We start from the raw sequence: 19,054 nt of genomic DNA, 5'->3' as shown, positions 1-19,054 counted from the left end.
CTGGAGAGCCCTTGGTCTTCACTGCAGTCCTTGGAAAGCTCTTGGCCTTCATCATTGTCCTTTGAGAGCCCTTGGCCTTCAGTGTGGTCATCGGAAAGGACTTGGCTGTCATCATCGTCACTGGAGAGCCCTTGGTCTTCATCGTTGTCCTTGGCCTTCGTCATCGTCCTTGGAAAGCTCTTGGCCTTCATCATCGTCCTCGGAGAGCCCTTGGCCTTCAGTGTTGTCATCAGAAAGGACTTGGCCATCATCATCGTCACTGGAGAGCCCTTGGTCTTCGCTGCAGTCCTGGAGAGCCCTTGGCCTTCATCATCATCACCAGAGAGCCCTTGGCCATCATCATCGTCACCGGAGAGCCCTTGGCCTTCATCATCGTCACCGGAGAGCCCCTCGCTCTTTTGTCCCTGAAAAGCTCTTGGCCTTCATCACGGCTGCCCTCCAAGCCATCGGCCTTCCCTGCTGTCACTGGAAGAGCCTTCGTCATCCTCATCCTCGGAGCACCCTCAGCCTTTGTCACTGCCCTCGGGCGCCACCGGCGCCGCGAAAGTCCTTGTCCTTCATCGTGGCCACCACGAGCCCCGGCACCGTCGTCATCGTCACCGCAGCGTCCCCGTCCTCCGCCACCACCTTCATCACCGGAGTCCCCCTCTCCGCGGCCACTGTCACCGCAGAGCCACCGCGTGTCACCCCCCCCCCCCCCGCCCCCATCGCCCCCCCCCCCGCCGGGGGTGACGTCACCACTAAATTATTGCAGCCCCCGGGGCACCAATTCACTCCTGTTTCCACCCAAAACCACCACACGAGCTGCGGGGGGGGGGGGGGGCCCTGTCGTCGTCCTGTCCCGTGTCCCCCCCCCCCGCCGTGTCCCCAACCAGGGGCTCTCCTGTCCCCTCCCCCACCCCATTTTGGTTCATTTTTTTCCCTTTTTAAGCTTTTTTTTTGTTTGTTTTTTGGTTTTTTTTCCCCCTTTTTTTTTTGTTTTTCATATTGAAAAGCCGCCCCCGGGCGAGGAATAAAACCCGGGATGTAAAGCCACCACCGTGTCCCTTGTCCCCTTTCTGTCCCCGTGTCACTTCGTGGGGGGGCCGCCAGGTTCACTTTGGGGGGGGCCACCGGTGTCCCCCCTGCCAGGTCCCATCTGTGTGTGTCGTCCCCCCCCCCAGCTGTCCCCAGGGGGGGGTTGCTGTGTCCCCAAGTCCTCCACGTAGTGTCACTCTGTCCCCATGTCCGTCCCCCCTGCTGTCCCTTTTGGGGGGCCACCCGTGTCCCCAAACCCCGCCCCCCCCCCCCAACCCCTGAGGGACCCAGGTCTGGTGCAGACGCAGCAGCTTTAATTTGGGGGACAAGGGACACGCCCCCCACCCTGGGGACATGCCAGCCCCTTGGGGGGGGGGGGGGGAATGGTGGCACTGGCGTCTGTGGCACTTTGGGGACACCGTGGCACCATGGGGGGGGGGGGGTGTGTGCCTCGTGGCGAGGCACAGCGGGGGACACGGTGGCACCGTGGGGCAGTGGCACTTTGGGGACACGGTAGCGCTGGGAGGTGGTGGCACTGGCAAGAGGGGGGCTTCGGGGGGGGTGGGGACAAGGCTCCAGGGGGTGGTGGCACCGTGGGGACGTGGGTTCCAGGGGGTGGTGGCACCTCGCGGGCACGGTGGCACCAGCGTGTGGTGGCACTTTGGGGACACGGCCTCACTGGGAGGTGGTGGCACTTGGGCAAGAAAGGGGCTTCCGAGGGTGGTGGCACTTTGGGGAGAGGTATCGCTGGGAGGTGGTGGCACTGGCAAGATGGGGGGGGGGTGACACTGTGGGGACAGGGCTCCGGGGGGGGGGGTGGCACCTCACAGGGGGGGGTGGTGACACCTCCCAGGCAGGGTGTGATGCAGGTGGCATGTTGGGGACATGGTATTGCTGGGGGGGGGTGGGGGGAGTGGTGGCACTTCGGCAAGAAAGGGGCTCCCGGGGGTGGTGGCACCTCGCGGGGGTGGTGGCACTTGGGGGACACGGTGGCGCTGGCTCAGGCCCGGCACTCGGATTTCTTCTGGGCAGCCTGTGGGGGACAAAAGGGGACTGAGCGAGGGGACCCCACGTGTCCCCTCCCCACCCAAGGGACCCCAGGGTGACAGCCCTGTTCCCCCCCCCCAAAAGCGTCGGGACGGACCTGGGTGACGCTGACGCCCGTGAGGGCCTCGACGGCGGCGGGCAGGCGGGTGACGACGTCCAGGATCTCCCCCGGGAGCCGCGACACCCCGATGTCCCCGGAGCCGCCGGCCACCAACGTCACTCGCCGCGTCTCCAGCAGCGGCTGCGCCACCGCCTCCGCCACCTGCCCCCCAAACCGGCGGCTTTCACCCCCCAAAATCCCGCCTGCGGCACCTCCGAACCCCCCCTCCACCCCCTCCTGTTCCAAAACCGCCACGTTTCACCCCAAAATAGTCCCTCGGCACCCCCAAGCCTGCAGATCACGCCCCAAAGTCCCCAGATTTCACCCCAACATCTGCCCACAGAACCCGAATCCCCAGCTCACGGCCCCAAAATCCCCAAATCTCACCCCAAAACCTGCCCACAGCACCCCCAAATCCCCCCATGTTAATCCCTGTTCCAAAATCCCCATATTTCACCCCAAAATATTCCCTCAGCACCCCCAAATCCCCCCGTATTGCTGCCTGTTCCAAAATCCCCACATTTCACCCCAAAATACGCCCTTGGCACCCCCAAACCTCCACATCGCACCCCAAATCCCCATGTTTTTTCCCAAAATCTGCCCACAGCACCCCTGAATCCCCAGCTCATGCCCCAAAATCCCCACATTTCACCCCAAAATCTACCCACAGCACCCCCAAATCCCCCCATGCCCTGCTGCCTGTTCCAAAATCCCCACATTTCACCCCAAAATATTCCCTTGGCACCCCCAAACCTGCAGATGACGCCCCAAAGTCCCCAGATTTCACCCCAACATCTGCCCACAGAACCCGAATCCCCAGCTCACAGCCCCAAAAATCCCCAAATCTCACCCCAAAACCTGCCCACAGCACCCCCAAATCCCCCCATGTTAATCCCTGTTCCAAAATCCCCATATTTCACCCCAAAATATTCCCTCAGCACCCCCAAATCCCCCCATGCACTGCTGCCTGTTCCAAAATCCCCACATTTCACCCCAAAATAGTCCCTCGGCACCCCCAAGCCTGCAGATCACGCCCCAAAGTCCCCAGATTTCACCCCAAAATCTGCCCACAGAACCCGAATCCCCAGCTCACAGCCCCAAAATCCCCAAATCTGACCCCAAAACCTGCCCACAGCACCCCCAAATCCCCCCATGTTAATCCCTGTTCCAAAATCCCCATATTTTACCCCAAAACCTGCCCACAGCACCCCCAAATCCCCCCATGTTAATCCCTGTTCCAAAATCCCCATATTTTACCCCAAAATATTCCCTCAGCAACCCCAAATCCCCCCATGTTAATCCCTGTTCCAAAATCCCCATATTTCACCCCAAAATATTCCCTCAGCACCCCCAAATCCCCCCATGCCCTGCTGCCTGTTCCAAAATCCCCACATTTCACCCCAAAATATTCCCTTGGCACCCCCAAACCTGCAGATCATGCCTCAAAGTCCCCAGATTTCACCCCAACATCTGCCCACAGAACCCGAATCCCCAGCTCACAGCCCCAAAAATCCCCAAATCTCACCCCAAAACCTGCCCACAGCACCCCCAAATCCCCCCATGTTAATCCCTGTTCCAAAATCCCCATATTTTACCCCAAAATATTCCCTCAGCACCCCCAAATCCCCCCCCGTATTGCTGCCTGTTCCAAAATCCCCACATTTCACCCCAAAATAGTCCCTCGGCACCCCCAAGCCTGCAGATCACGCCCCAAAGTCCCCAGATTTCACCCCAACATCTGCCCACAGAACCTCTGAATCCCCAGATCCTGCCCCAAAATCCCCACATTTCACCCCAAAATCTACCCACAGCCCCCCCAAATCCCCCCATGTTAATCCCTGTTCCAAAATCCCCATATTTCACCCCAAAATATTCCCTCAGCACCCCCAAATCCCCCCCCGTATTGCTGCCTGTTCCAAAATCCCCACATTTCACCCCAAAATCTGCCCGCAGCACCCCCAAATCCCCCCGTATTGCTGCCTGTTCCAAAATCCCCACATTTCACCCCAAAATCTACCCACAGCACCCCCAAATCCCCCCTCGTATTGCTGCCTGTTCCAAAATCCCCACATTTCACCCCAAAATAGTCCCTCGGCACCCCCAAGCCTGCAGATGACGCCCCAAAGTCCCCAGATTTCACCCCAAAATCTGCCCACAGAACCCGAATCCCCAGATCCCGCCCCAAAATCCCCAAATCTGACCCCAAAACCTGCCCACAGCACCCCCAAATCCCCCCATGTTAATCCCTGTTCCAAAATCCCCATATTTTACCCCAAAATATTCCCTCAGCACCCCCAAATCCCCCCTCGTATTGCTGCCTGTTCCAAAATCCCCACATTTCACCCCAAAATCTGCCCGCAGCACCCCCAAATCCCCCCGTATTGCTGCCTGTTCCAAAATCCCCACATTTCACCCCAAAATCTACCCACAGCACCCCCAAATCCCCCCGTATTGCTGCCTGTTCCAAAATCCCCACATTTCACCCCAAAATAGTCCCTCGGCACCCCCAAGCCTCCACATCGCACCCCCAAATCCCCAGATTTCTCCCCAAAATCTGCCCACAGCACCCCCAAATCCCCAGATCCCGCCCCAAAATCCCCAAATCTCACCCCAAAATCTGCCCGCAGCACCCCCAAATCCTGCCCCCCCCCCTCCCCCCGCTGCCTGTTCCAAAATTGTCCTGTTTTACCCCAAAATATTCCCTCGGCACCCCCAAAATCCCCCCCCCAACACCCCCCGAATCCCCCCCCCCCCCCGCTTTTACCAAAACCAGAGTGTTTCACCCCAAAAATCTACCCACGGCTTCCCCTAATCCTCTTTCCTGCTCAGCTGTCCCCAAAATCGCCGGTTTTCACCCCAAAACCAGCCCTTTGCCCCCCCCCAATTCCTCCCCCTGCCCCTCCCCAGGGGCGCCCCAAAACACCCCCCGGGCACCCAACGGACCCCTCGGGACCCCCCAGACTGGCCCCACCCCCTGGGGGGGGACCCCAAAAGAGCCCTCAGGGCCCCCCAAATCCCCCTTGGGCCCCCTAAGCCACCCCCACCCTGTAGGGGGGACCCCAAATCCCCACGGGGGGACCCCAAAATACCCCCTGGGGACCCCATAGGGACCTGAAATCCCCCCCAGGGCTCCCCAAATCCCCCTGGGGACCCCCCAAACCACCCCCCACCCCATAGGGGGGGACCCCAAATCCATGGGGGGGACCCCAAAATACCCCCTGGGGATCCCTAAAATCCCCCCTTTTGACCCCACAGGGACCTCAAATCCCCCCCAAACCCCCCTTGGGACCCCCCAAACCACCCCCACCCCATAAGGGGGGACCCCAAATCCATGGGAGGGACCCCAAAATACACCTGGGGGACCCCCAGAAAAACCCCTTTAGATCCCCAAGTGCCCCATAGGGACCTCAAATCCCCCCCCGGGCCCCCCAAATCCCCTTGGGACCCCCCCCCCAACCACATCCACCCCCTAGGGGGGACCCCAAGTCCATGGGAGTGACCCTAAAATACCCCCCTGAAATCCCCCCTTGCGACCCCACAGGAATCTCAAATCCCCCCCAACCCCCCCTTGGGACCCCCCAAACCGCCCCCACCCCATAGGGGGGGACCCCAAATCCACAGGGGGGACCCCAAAATACCCCCTGGGGATCCCTGAAATCCCCCCTTGTGACCCCACGGGGATCTCAAATCCCCCCCAGGGCCCCCCAAATCCATGGGAGGGACCCCCCAAACTGCCCTCACCCCCTAGGGGGGACCCCAAATCCATGGGAGGGACCCCAAAATACCCTCCGAGGACCCCCAGAAAACTCTCTTGAGACCCCCAGGTGCCCCACAGGGACCTCAAATCCCCCCCAGGGCCCCCCAAATCCCCCTGGGGACCCCCCAAACCGCCCCCACCTCATAGGGGGGACCCCAAATCCATGAGGGGGACCCCAAAATACCCCCTGAGGACCCCCAGAAAACCCCCTTGAGACCCCACAGGGATCTCAAATCCCCCCACAGGGCCCCGCAAATCCCCCTTGGGACCTCCCAAACCGCCCCCACCCCCTAGAGGGGGACCCCAAATCCATGGGGGGGACTCCAAAATTCCCCCTGGGGATCCCTGAAATCCCCCCCTGTGACCCCACAGGGACCTCAAATCCCCCCTAACCCCCCCTTGGGACCCCCCAAACCGCCCCCACCCCCTAGGGGGGACCCCAAATCCATGGGAGGGACCCCAAAATACCCCCCGAGGACCCCCCGAAAACCCCCTTGAGACCCCCCCAGGTGCCCCATAGGGACCTCAAATCCCCCTGGGGACCCCCCAAATCCCCCTGGGGACCCCCCAACCGACCCCCGAGGGGGGACCCCAAATCCGTAGAGGGGACCCCCCGAAATACCTGGGGGAGCCGCTGCAGCACCATGTCGACGACGGCGGCCTCCTGGTACTGCCCGAACGCCTCCGCCTTCGCCGCCGTCTGCGCCGCCTCCGCCCGCGCCCGGGCGGCCACCGCCGCCGCCCGCGCCGCCCCCGTCACCTGCGGGGGGTGGGGACACACGTCTGGGTCCCCCCAACATTTGGGGACCCCCCCTGGGCAGCTGTGACCCCTGTCACCCCCCCCAGACCCCCCTCCCTGCGCCCCCCCCCCCCCGACTCACCCTCATGGCTTCGGCCTCAGCCTCCGCCTGCATCACCATCTGCGACCTGCGGAGGGGCGGGGCTTGAATGGAGGGGGCGGGGCTTGAAAGGAGAGGGGGTGGAGCTTCGAGGGGGAGGGGCTCCGGGAAGGGGTGGGGTCTTCCAGGAAGGCGGGGCTTGGAAGGGTGGGGCCTCCCAATGGGGTGGGGGGGGGGGGGTGGTCAAGGGGATAGCCAGGAGGGGGTTGGGCATGGGGGGGCGTGGCTCGCCCAGAGGGGGCGTGGCCTCCTCTCCAAGAGCCTTAAAAGGGGCGTGGTCACACCAGGCACCTACAGCTCCATTTTAAAGGGGCAATGGGTCATGGCTTGGGTGTTGTAGGGCCCACCCATGTGGGGGGGTGTGGCTTACTGGGAGGGGGCGGGGCTCGCTTCAACAGGGCCCCGCCTCCCTCACAAAGGACATGATGTCAGCGCGGTGGGGCCCAGCGGGGGGGGAGGGGCACAGTGCCCCTTTAAAGCACAGGGGGGCTTTTAAAGGGGCACAGCTTCACCCAAGGGGGCGGGGCCCGCCAAGGTGGGGGGTGTGGCTTGGTAGATTGGGGCGGGGCTCCTCCTTAAAGGGGCAAGGCTATCCTTAAAGGGGGCACAGCTTCACCCAAGGTGGTGGGGCCCACCAAGATGGGGGTGTGGCTTGGTAAACTAGCGCAGGGCTCCTCCTTAAAGGGGCAAGGCTATCCTTAAAGGGGGCACGACTTTACCCAAGGTGGTGGGGCCCACCAAGATGGGGGTGTGGCTTGGTAGATTGGGGCGGAGCTCCTCCTTAAAGGGGCAAGGCTATCCTTAAAGGGGGCACAGCGTCACCCAAGGTGGTGGGGCCCACCAAGATGGGGGTGTGGCTTGGTAGATTGGGGCGGGACTCCTCCTTAAAGGGGCAAGGCTATCCTTAAAGGGGGCACAGCGTCACCCAAGGTGGTGGGGCCCACCAAGATGGGGGTGTGGCTTGGTAAACTAGGGCGGGGCTCCTCCTTAAAGGGGCAAGGCTATCCTTAAAGGGGGCATGACTTTACCCAAGGTGGTGTGGTGGGGCCCACCAAGATGGGGGTGTGGCTTGGTAGGCTGGGGCGGGGCTCCTCCTTAAAGGGGCAAGGCTTTACCCAAGGTGGTGGGGCCCACCAAGATGGGGATGTGGCTTGGTACTGGGGCGGGGCTCCTCCTTAAAGGGGCAAGGCTATCCCTAAAGGGGGCAAGGCTTCCCCCAAGGTGGGGGGGGGGCAAGGCTCTCCCGGGAAGGGGCAGGGCTCACCGCTGGGCCTCGGCCAGGCGCTCGAGGCGGTAGCGCTCGGCCTCGGCGGGTTTGCGGACAGTGGCCTCCAGCTCCAGCTCGCGGCGGCCGATCTCGTGCTCCTGCAGCTGCGCCTGCTGCGCCCGCTCCACCACCAGCACCTGCGCCCGCTGCTCCTCGATCTGCTGCTTCGTCCTCGCCACCTGCCACCCACAGCACCCCCTCAGCACCCCCCCCCCCCGACGGCACCCAGGAGGGTTGGGGTGCCGGGGGAGACACCCCGGCATCTGGGAGGAGGTGTGGGGGGACGGACACCCAGGCATCTGAGAGAACTCAGGCCTCCCAGGGGACCCAAGTGATTTGGGGGGGCCAGGGTGCTGGGGAGACCCAGGTATCCGGGGGACTCAGGTGTTTGGGGGGGACCCAGGTGTCTCAGGGGGACCCAGGTGTTAGGAGAGGGACCCAGGATCTGGAGGATGCAGGTGTCCTTGGGGGGACCCAGGCACCCGAGGAGGGACCCAGGCATCCCGGGGAGGGACCCAGGCACCCCGGGGAGGGACCCAGGCACCCCGGGGAGGGACCCAGGCACTGTGGGGGTGCGCAGAGGGGACCAAAGTGCCCCTGAAGAGGGGACCCAAGTGTCCAAGACCATGTCAAGGAGAGATCCAGGTGGGCACGAGGGTCCCAGGGGGGTGTGAGAGACCCAGGCGGGGTCCCAAACAGCCCAGGGAAGAGACCCAGGCATCCGGGGAGGGGACAGCCAGGTCCCCTGGGGGACAGCCAGGGGGCCGGCGTACCTGGAGCTGGTAGGCCAGGTCGGCCTGGGCCTTGCGGGCGCTGACGGCGGCGTCGCAGAGCGCCTGCTGCACCTGGAAGTCGCGCTGGGCCTGCGCCATCGCCGTCTCGCTCAGCAGCTGCGCCGAGACCTGCTCCTGGCGCGCCCGCGCCTCCTGCGGGGACACGGGGGACATGGGGGACACCGGGGCATAGGGCAGCAAGGGGGGACACAGAGGGATGTGGGGATATGGGGGACACTGGGGTGCAGGGGAGCGAGGAGGGACACAGAGGGACGTGGGGACATGGGGGACACTGGGGTGCAGGGGAGCGAGGAGGGACACAGAGGGACGTGGGGGACACTGGGGTGCAGGGGAGCGAGGAGGGACATAGAGGGACGTGGGGACATGAGGGACACAGAGGGATGTGGGGACGTGGGGGACACTGGGGTGCAGGGGAGCGAGGAGGGACACAGCGACATGGGGACATGGGGGACACTGGGGCACAGGGGAGCAAGGAAGGACACAGAGGGACGTGGGGACATGGGGGACACCAGGGTGCAGGGGAGCGAGGAGGGACACAGAGGGACGTGGGGACATGGGGGACACCGGGGTGCAGGGGAGCGAGGAGGGACATAGAGGGACGTGGGGACATGGGGAACACTGGGGTGCAGGGGAGCGAGGAGGGACATAGAGGGACATGGGGACATGAGGGATACAGAGGGATGTGGGGACATGGGGGACACTGGGGTGCAGGGGAGCAAGGAAGGGCACAGAGGGACATGGGGACATGGGGGACAGCAGGGCACAGGGGAGCAAGGAGGGACACAGAGGGATGTGGGGACATGGGGGACACTGGGGTGCAGGGGAGCGAGAAGGGACACAGGGGCATGGGGACATGGGGGACACTGGGGTGCAGGGGAGCGAGGAGGGACACAGGGACATGGGGACATGGGGGACACTGGGGCACAGGGGAGCAAGGAAGGACACAGAGGGACGTGGGGACATGGGGGACACCAGGGTGCAGGGGAGCGAGGAGGGACACAGAGGGACGTGGGGACATGGGGGACACCGGGGTGCAGGGGAGCGAGGAGGGACACAGAGGGACGTGGGGACATGGGGGACACTGGGGTGCAGGGGAGCGAGGAGGGACACAGAGGGACGTGGGGACATGGGGGACACCGGGGTGCAGGGGAGCGAGGAGGGACACAGAGGGACGTGGGGACATGAGGGACACAGAGGGATGTGGAGACATGGGGGACACTGGGGTACAGGGGAGTGAGGAGGGACAGAGGGACGTGGGGACACTGACAGATTGGGCAGCATGGGGACACTGTGGGGACAGCAGGGGACACTGGGGGGGGGCATGGTGACACCATGGGACCGGAGAGGTGTGGGGACATTGGGGGAACGTTGTAGAACGGAGAATGACACTGGGGACACCAGGAGACAGGAGGATACTGGGAAACCACGGTCACGGGGACAATGAAGGGGCACAAGAGGGCGCAGGGGGACACCGTGTGTTTGGGTGACACGGGGGACACTGGAAGGGGATGTGGAGACATAGGGGGACCTCGGGGACAACCTGGTGACATCAGGGGCACACAGGGAAGGACACTAGCACACTAGGGGGGGGGGGGGGATCTAGAGACCTCAGCAAGGAAACGGGGGGGGGCCCAGGGGGACCCGGGGGTGACAGAGGTGACAGGCTCACGCGGATGCCGGCGTCCCGCTTGGCCTCGGCCTCCCCCACGCGGGCGTCGCGCTGGACCTGCGCCGTGCGGCCCTTCCCCAGCGAGTGCAGGTAGTCCTGGGGACAAGGGGACGTGGGGACGCTGTCACGCACCCTGTCCCATCCCTCCCTACGGCCACCTCCGCCCCAGCAAGCACCGGTGGCCCTGGGGACACTGGAGACGGCCCCACCCCCGTCTGGATGTCCCCAGCCTCTGCACTCACCTTAGTGATCCCTGTTCCCACCCAGGAACAGTGTCCCTGTCCTCCTTCCAGTGTCCCTGTCCCCCTTCCAGTGTCCCTGTCCCCCTTCCAGTGTCCCTGGCCTTCACCCAACGTCCCCACCCCCACGTCCCTGTCCCCACGACACCATTTCTCTGTCCCCGTCCCAACACTTCCATCCCGGTGTCCCCCTCTCTGTCCCCACCCCCCTTTTTTTCTGTCACCCCCTCCACCCCCGGGTCATCATCCCCATCCCCACACGGCCCCCTCTACCCCCATGTCCCCAGAGCCACCAACCGTTCTGATGTCCCTGTCCCCACCGCGTGTCCCTAGCGCTGCTGACCCCCCCCACGCCTATGTCCCCGCCGTGTCCCCGTGTCCTTGGTGCCACTTAACATCCTTCAGGGTGTAGCTAACCACGTCGACACCCTTGTGTGTGTGTCCCCTCCCCCCGTGTCCCTCGCTGGTGACACCAGGTGGTCAGGGATGTCCCTCGGGCTGTAGCTAACCCCGCTGCCACCCACGTCCCCACCACATCCCCCCCCCGCCCCGTGTGCATCCCAGTGCCACCAGGCCATCATGGAGGGCCCTCAAGGTGTCACCGACCACGCTGACACCCTTGTCCCCCTCCGTGTCCCCCCTCTGGTGACACCTGGTCGTCGTGGATGTCCTTCAGGGTGTAGCTGACCACGCTGATCCCCATGTTGACGAGGTCGGACGAGGCCACGTTGAAAACTTGCTCCGAGAACTTCTGCCGGTCCTTGTAGATCTCCTGGGGGCGGGGCATGGGGGCGGGGCTTGGGGTGGGTGGGGCCTAGCAAGGGGGTGGGGTCACCAAGGGGGGTGGGGGCTTGGGCTAAGGAGGAACACCCCCCCCCCAGGGGTGTCGGTGGGGGTGTGGCCTGGGGCGTGCCCTCTATATAGGGGGGCGGTGCCACAGGGCCAAGGGGTGGGGCTTTTACCTGGGGGAGGAGCTTGGGGAAGGCGGGGCTTTTAAGCAGAGGGGGCTTCAACAAAGGGGTGGGGTCTTGAAGGTGGGGTACACACTAAGGGGTGCGACCTCAGGGGCAGGGTTTCCAAGGGGGCACAGGCTTCCAGGGAGGGCGGGGCTTGTAAAAGGGGCGTGGCCGGCCCCACCCCCTCACCTCCACGGTCATGTGGGCCATGATGGCACGCTGGTGGCCCTCGAGGGTCTCCAGGGCGATCTGGGCGATCTCGCTCTCCGACTTGCCCAGGAACATCTGGCAGGCGGCCGCCAGCATCTCCTTGTTCTGCCCTTGGATCTTCACCTGGGGAACACCCGGCCTTGCACGCCCGCCTTGCACACTCGCCCGCTCCCCGGGGGGACCCACTGCCACAGCACGACCCCTTTAAGAGCTGTATATATCCGCTATGACAGTGCTCTTTGAAGAACCCGCTCTCTTACAGAAGTGGGCACGCACCGTGGCAGTGCCTTTTTAAGAAGACGCTTCCCCTCCCCCCCCCCCCCCGCACCACCCCCATCACAAGTATTTTTTTGGGGGGGTTCCCCCACGACAAAACGCTTTTAAAATGCTGCTACTACCTCTTATGGGGGATGACATTGCCCTTTTAAGAGGGCTGAGCGGGCCCCACCACTACAAACCCCTTTAAGAAGATGTTGCCCCCTCCCCCCCCCATGGGAAGGGAAGCCACTGTGGCAGAGCCCTTTTAAGAAGCAGCACTAGGTGGTCCCCACCCCGGCACCCCTTAAAAGGGGCCGCACCGGTCCCTCCTGGGGAAGAGCTGGTGACAGCTGGGGGGACACAATGGGGGGGACAGGTGGGGGGGGGACACACGACAAATACACACGGGGCAGGGGGTACCTGGGCGATGCCGGTGACGGAGATGGGGACGCCATGACGGGTGTAAACCTTCTCACTGCGCACGTTGAGGGTCAGGGTGTTCAGGGAGATCCTGAGGGTGGGACGGGCCACGCGGGTGTCACCCTGTGTCCCCCCTATTCCCTCTGGTGTCACACCCCCACCCCCCCCCCCCCATGTCCCCTCACCTCTGGATCTGCTGCAGACACGGCACCACCAGCACCCGCCCCCCGGCCACCATCACGGGGGGGCTGCGACAGAAGCCTGGGGGGGGGACACAGAGAAGTAAAATGGAGGCCCAGGAGGCTGGGGGGGGGGGGGGGGGGGGCAGGATCCCCGGGATGGGGGGGGGGGGGGGCAGGATCCCCGGGATGGGGGGGGGACACGACACGGACACCCCCGACTCACCCGACACCACCATGGCCTCGTTGGGGCCACACGTGAAGAACATCTCGGCGGGGACCTGAGGAGAGACCCGAGGGGAAGCCCCGGGATCCACAGACCCCGACCCGGCCCCCCCCCCACCCGCCGCCGCCGCCGCCCCCCGCGCTGCTCCTCCCGCTGCGGCGCGGCCCCACCCGCCGCGGAACCGCCACGATCCCGGCAGCCCCCGCGGCGGCAGCGGCCCGCTTCCCGCCCCTTCTCCCCGTTCTGCCTAGCGACCCGTGGCGTCACGAGCAGCTCGCCGCCCCATTGGCCGCGCCGCAAAGGGCGGGAAGAAAGCGGCTGGGGGCGCTGTGAGGGGAGCGGGGCGGTGGCCGCCGCCGCCGCCATCTTAGGGCCGGGCGGGGAGCGGGAGTGTCCGGGTTTGGCCCCAGCGGGCCGGGGAGAGGGCCCCTGAGGACCCCTGAAATCCCCCCTTGCGACCCCACAGGAACCTCAAATCCCCCCCCACCCCCCCTTGGGACCCCCCAAACCGCCCCCACCCCATAGGGGGGACCCCAAATCCATGGGAAGGACCCCAAAATACCCCCTGAGGACCCCCAGAAAACCCCCTTGAGACCCCCAGGTGCCCTATAGGGACCTCAAATCCCCCCCAGGCCCCCCCCAATTCTCCTTGGGACCTCCCCAAATCACCCCCACCCCATCAGAAGAGCCCCCAAATCCATGGGGGGGGACCCCAAAATACTCCAGGTGCTGGGGGGAGTCTATTGGGGCTGCGGAGAGAGGCTGAGACCTCCCTGGTGCTGGGGAGGGGGCGTTAGCGCAGGGGGTTTGGGGGCACTTCACCCCCCCACACCGCGCACACTTAGGATGGATTTCCACCAAGTGCATTCTTGGGGAAAACGGCTGCATTTTAACATCGTTTCACCCACATTTGCGTCTCCTCGAGAGCTTTGGGGGTGACCCGGCGCTTTGAAACGCGGCCTACGGCCAGGTAACGGTGGTCTGCGTCTCCGCAAGCGGAGCCGGTGCCCCCCACCGCGTCCCCTGGGTCGGTCTCGGTCCCGGCAGCACCTCGGTGGCAGCAGAATAAGGTGGCGATGTTGTCACCAGGCGTGGGGTGGCTGTGGGAGAAGGAGTTAAGGGAATCTTAGTAGATAGGGCGTTGCTTAATGGTTACCTAAATTGTTGTATAGTCCAGGGAACTGAATTAATAGATGTTAATTAATGTTTCTGTTAACCATTGTACAAATTAGTTGAAGCAAGAAGTCTTGTGGCCCCCTACAATAGACAGTCCCCAATAAGAATGAGGAACCTGTCTTAAGAATCGCCTGAAACCGAGCCTGAGATTTGGTCAAGAGCCGAGGAGCAACTGAGTCTCCGCCAGAACAAGGGGCTACCAGCGGTGACGAAGAGGAGCCATCAGCCTTCGTCTCCACGACCCCCGACGACCACCACAAGGAGGCACTGCGCAAGCGCAGATGGGAGAAGTTTACGGAAATGACGTCTTGGGACTAATTTTGATACGAAGCGGGGACAGGTCATCCATACGTACAGGCGTATTGGGAAACCTTATGTATTATGTAATGCTCGGCTATATAAATTTAAGACAAGTTGCCGCGTTGGGGCGCGCGCGACTTTGGTGGGGCTACCCCCCCCCACCCCCCCCCCCGTGCTGCCCAGCGCTGAATAAACAGACCTGCTTTACAGTCTCACAGATTGCGGAGTCCGTTTTCCGCTGGAGCTCGTCCGCAGCAATGAGGAGCAGCTCGCTGAGGAGGTGAAGGTCAAAGGCGACCTTGGGCTGCAGCGACCGTGAGATGGCGGAGCTCACGATCCTGAGGACAAGGAGGGTGAAAAGCGAAGGCAAAACCCCGGACTTCAGGAGAGCGCTTGGACTTCTTCGACGATCTGCTTGGAAGAATCCTGTGGGATAAAATCCTGGAGGGAAGAGTGTGACCAAAATGGATTTGCTTGCTTTTTTCTTCTCTTCTAGTTCACGCACGGGTATCGGAAGGAAGGCAGCAGAAGTACACTCTGGCTAAAACCCACGTTTTGATTTGGTTTCTTCTCACGGCAAACCCACTTGTACGGGCAAAGCCGCTCTTGGTCACGTTCTCTTCCGCAGGTCTTTGAAGCCATCTTTGCCTTGTGGCTTTTTCTTGTGCAATAAGGCCGGCGGGATGGGCAAGAAAACTGGTTGATTTTCACAGATGACCTCGTCCAAGCATGCCCAGGTGGCCAAGAAGGCCACCAGCATCCTGGCCTGTATCAGCAACAGCGTGGCCAGCAGGAGCAGGGAGGTGATCGTGCCCCTGTACTCGGCGCTGGTGAGGCCTCACCTCGAAGGCTGTGTCCAGTTTTGGGCCCCTCACTGCAAGAAGGACATGGAGGGGCTGGAGCGTGTCCGGAGAAGGGCAGCGAAGGTGGTGAAGGGTCTGGAGAACAGGTCTGGTGAGGAGCGGCTGAGGGACCTGGGGTGGTTCAGCCTGGAGAAGAGGAGGCTGAGGGCAGACCTCATCGCTCTCTGCAACTGCCGGAAAGGAGGTTGTGGTGAGGTGGGGGTGGGTCTCTTCTCCCAATAACCAGCGATAGGATGAGAGGAAACGGCCTCAAGTTGTGCCAGGGGAGGTTTAGATGGGACATGAGGAGAAATGTCTTCACCGAAAGGGTGGTCAAGCCCTGGAACAGGCTGCCCAGGGCGGTGATGGCGTCCCCATCCCTGGAGATGATTAAAAAAACCCCATTTTGGGACGTGGTTCAGTGGGCATGGTGGTGTTGGGTCAACGGTTGGGCTTGATGACCTCAGAGGTCTTTTCCAACCTAAAGGAGTCTGTGATTCTAAGCTGGAAAGGTCCAGCCTAGCGAGCGGGGAGGTCGGGCAGCGATGCCGGGAGGCCTGTGCGGACGGAGAAAGAGCCAAACTCCAACCCAAAAGGAAGCGCCCGGGGCTGGAAGGAAGGATGGGCGACGGTGGAGGAAGGCAGAGACCCCATGCGAGCATCCAGGGCCGAGGTCAGGAAAGCCAAAGCCTCACGGACTGAACCTGGCGAGGGACATCAGGGCCATCAAGAAGGGCTTCCGTGAGGACGTGGTGAGGAAAGGAAGAGCAGGGCAAGTGCCACCCCGCTGCAGAGGGGACAGGGGACCTGGGGACCCCGGGAGACGGGAAGAGCTGAGGCACCGAAGGCCTTTTGTTGCTTCCGCCGTGAGCAGCCGCCAGGAGCCGCAGGGCTGGAGCAAGACCGGCGTCCCCTGGGCCCCGGGAACGCTTGGGGCCACTGGAGGCATCGAGGTCCACGGGCCCTGGCGGGGGCACCCCCGGGTGCAGAGCGAGCTGGGCGGCGGCAGCGTGCGGCTGCTCTGGGGCGCCTCGGACTGAGGGGCTCGTCTGGCCCCTGCACAGCCAAGATGTCCCCAAGTCCGTGTTGGGGCCAGCGGCTGCGGGAAGGGTCCCCTCGGCGATGGCTTCTGGCACGGAGCACCCCAAAAACTCGCGGGACGCCCCGGGTTCTCTACTGGGGTCGTTCTCTTGTGCATCCCCCCTTTCCTTGGGACCCACCGGGCATGAGGGTGTGCGGGACACGGGCACAAGGGACAGCGGGAACAAGGGACGGCAGGAGCAGGGTGACCGGCACGAGGGGCAGTGGGTGCCAAACCAGCCCCTGGGGAGCCGTGGGGCGCCAGACGCCTGGGTCCCCCCGGGGGCGGACAGGACGGCGGGGTCCCAGGGTGCCCCGGGGGAAGGGGACAAGTGCTGGGCTGGGAGGGGTGTCTGGGGCTGGGGGGGGGGCAGGGGGGACTCCGGGCTGGGGGGACAGAGGCGGAGCGTGCGGGGGGGTCTGGGAGCCTGAGAAGGGGTCTGGGGGTGGCGCTGCCCCGGGGCGGGGGGGCCCACGCCGATGGGCCAGAGGGTGTTGCAGGTCTGGAGGGGTGAGGGAACCTTCTCCACGTGCGGTCAGAGAAGCAGAGACGTCCTTTAGGAACGGCGCGCCCCGGGGCCGTGGGATCCTTCCCAAAGATGTCCGCCTGCACGTTGCCGTCCGCAAATATTTATACATTGAATCCATACAGATTCAGTCTATACAATGCATATTCATTGTCATCCTCTCCGTGATCGGTTCCTCGCTTCTCGCTTCTGGCGCAAATGAGCGCGCGGCCTCTGTCGCAGGCTTCCGTCGTTCCCTTGGGAGTGGGGGGTATCGTTTGGGTAGGTGGTCCGTGAGTCGGAGGTCTCGACCACTCCTCGAAGGGACCGTGTTTGGTCAAGGAACGTGTCCTTGGCTCGCAGGCTCTGGGCTCGTACCTGCTTTGGTCACGACTCAAAGATGACACACAACGGGCACCGTCATCAACCCTGCCTAGCAGACGTCTTGGACGAGAACCCACTGTCCTTGTTTCTAACCACCAGCAGGTTATTGGTTAATAAACACCGTAGGTCTGGGACTTTACAGGGGGATCCCAGCAGCTTTGGCAAGGCAGATTTTCTTTTACATTGGGTCATTTCTTGCATTTGAGACTCATCTTCCCCAAAGAATCATTAGTCTCTCCTACTAATATCCACTCATTAGAATGGTTGGTATTCAAATCCGGAGGGGAAGACTAAGGGGATTTCCAAGCAGTATCCTAAAATCCTGAATCTGGGGATTTCTGCAACAGGGGGGCCCGGCGGGCCCTTCTCGTCCCCTGTCCCCGCCCCCCCCCGCGCTGCCTCCGGCGCTTTCGCTTTCGCTTCTCGGAACGGGCTCAGGCCGGGATCTGCCCGGCGCCCGGTGACGTCCGACGCGGCTCGGGCTGCCATTGGCGGGCGGGCGGTGGCGGCGCCAATGGCGGGGAGGGGCGGGGCTGGGGCTCGCGGCTGCGTCGGTCGCGGAGCGGAGCGGAGCAGCGCGATGGGGCCGGTCCGGGCGCTGGGGCTGGGGCTGCTGCTGGGGGTCCTCGGCGGGGCGGCGAGCGGTGAGCGCGGGGGGGGCCGGGAGCCCCTTGCCCGGGCACCGGGACCTTCCCCTTAACCCTCCCTCCGTGCCCGGACATTCGCCGCCCCCCCCGGCCCTCCCTCTCCGACCACCCGGGTCCCCCTCCCTGGTCACCGGGAACCCCCTCGGACCACTCCGGCACATCCCCGGGGCCCCCCTGGATCCCCTTCCCTGGCCACTGAGACCCCCCAGACGCCCTTGTCCGGTGTCCGGGACCCCCCTGGACCCCCCTCCAGGCGTGGGCACCGGGACCCCCCTCACCCGATCCCCCTCCCGGCCCCCAGGTCTCTCCCCTGGGTCTCCTTTCCTTGTCACCGCCCCCCCGGACCCAGTTGCCTGTGCAGCTCGGGTCCCCCACACTGCGGCCCCCCATTGCCTTGACACCGGGATCCCCCGGGTTCCCCTTCCCAGGAGCCAGGTCCCTCCTCCCGCAAACGTCTCGGTCCCCAACATCCCCCACCGGTCGCGCTCCCCTGAAGCTGCCCCCCCGATGTGCTCCCTTGGGAACACCCCCCAGCCTCACTGCCCACTCTTGCACCCTGGGCCCCTTCACCCCTGTCTCCCCACTGCCCCCCACCTCTCACCGCCCCCGTGTCCCCACAGGGCTCCACTCCCTGCACTACTTCTACGTTGCGGTGTCGGAGCCCAGCCCAGGGGTGCCCCAGTTCATGTCTGTGGGGTACGTGGATGGGAACCTCTTTGTGTGCTACGATAGCGAGATGGGGAGGATGGTGCCCCGGGCGGACTGGGTGAGGGGGGCTGTGGACTCCCAGTACTGGGACAGGAACACCCAGTACCCACAGGGGTGGCAGCACGTTAACCTCGAGAACCTGAACCCACTGCAGCGCCGCTACAACCAGAGCGGGAGTGAGTGCGGGCTGGGCTGGGGCTCCATGGGACAGGAGAGTTCCCAACCCCCCCAAGATCCTGCCCTGCCCCACGCTACAGCCCTGGCTTGTGCCATCCCTTCCCTGCCCAGTGCCATTGTCCCAGGGCTCCCAAAATTAAACCGCATCTGGAGGCACCCAGCTCAGGCTGGTCCTGCTGCTGCACCGCTCAATTAA

The 19,054-nt window shown here is 63.9% G+C and overlaps 2 protein-coding genes across 2 annotated transcripts; one reads left to right on the top strand and one right to left on the bottom strand.

Moving 5' to 3' along the window:
• Positions 1 to 1,982: 1,982 nt before the first annotated feature.
• On the bottom strand, positions 1,983 to 13,133 carry FLOT1 (flotillin 1). Its single transcript, XM_086480969.1, has 12 exons — positions 13,039 to 13,133; positions 12,819 to 12,894; positions 12,634 to 12,724; positions 11,935 to 12,078; positions 11,442 to 11,561; positions 10,551 to 10,646; positions 8,861 to 9,013; positions 8,085 to 8,266; positions 6,803 to 6,848; positions 6,544 to 6,681; positions 2,162 to 2,326; positions 1,983 to 2,050 (listed from the first exon to the last, which is right to left on the bottom strand). The coding sequence occupies exons 1-12, from the start codon at positions 13,079 to 13,081 to the stop codon at positions 2,018 to 2,020; spliced, it is 1,287 nt and encodes a 428-aa protein (XP_086337095.1). The 5' UTR covers positions 13,082 to 13,133; the 3' UTR covers positions 1,983 to 2,017.
• Positions 13,134 to 17,906: 4,773 nt separating this feature from the next.
• LOC104345999 (class I histocompatibility antigen, F10 alpha chain-like) lies at positions 17,907 to 19,054 on the top strand. The gene is made up of 2 exons (XM_086480974.1): positions 17,907 to 17,970; positions 18,594 to 19,054. Exons 1-2 carry the CDS (start codon positions 17,907 to 17,909, stop codon positions 19,052 to 19,054), a joined length of 525 nt encoding a protein of 174 aa, XP_086337100.1.

Source organism: Leptosomus discolor, unplaced genomic scaffold (genome assembly GCF_034619465.1).
Source record: "Leptosomus discolor isolate bLepDis1 unplaced genomic scaffold, bLepDis1.hap2 HAP2_SCAFFOLD_133, whole genome shotgun sequence".
Classification (NCBI taxonomy): Eukaryota; Metazoa; Chordata; class Aves; order Leptosomiformes; family Leptosomidae; genus Leptosomus; species Leptosomus discolor.
Note: the sequence above shows the minus strand (reverse complement) of the source record. Positions and strands in the feature narration are given on the sequence as shown.

What these genes read in the sequence shown, in the direction of transcription:
- FLOT1 (XM_086480969.1), bottom strand. Translation starts at nt 13,081, where the DNA reads ATGTTCTTCACGTGTGGCCCCAACGAGGCCATGGTGGTGTCGG. An exon ending in CGAGGCCATGGTGGTGTCGG is followed by an intron (nt 12,895 to 13,038) that starts GTGAGTCGGGGG and finishes TCCCCCCCCCAG; the next exon opens with GCTTCTGTCGCAGCCCCCCC. An exon ending in TGGCCCACATGACCGTGGAG is followed by an intron (nt 11,562 to 11,934) that starts GTGAGGGGGTGG and finishes CCCCGCCCCCAG; the next exon opens with GAGATCTACAAGGACCGGCA.
- LOC104345999 (XM_086480974.1), top strand. Translation starts at nt 17,907, where the DNA reads ATGGGGCCGGTCCGGGCGCTGGGGCTGGGGCTGCTGCTGGGGGTCCTC. An exon ending in CCTCGGCGGGGCGGCGAGCG is followed by an intron (nt 17,971 to 18,593) that starts GTGAGCGCGGGG and finishes GTGTCCCCACAG; the next exon opens with GGCTCCACTCCCTGCACTAC.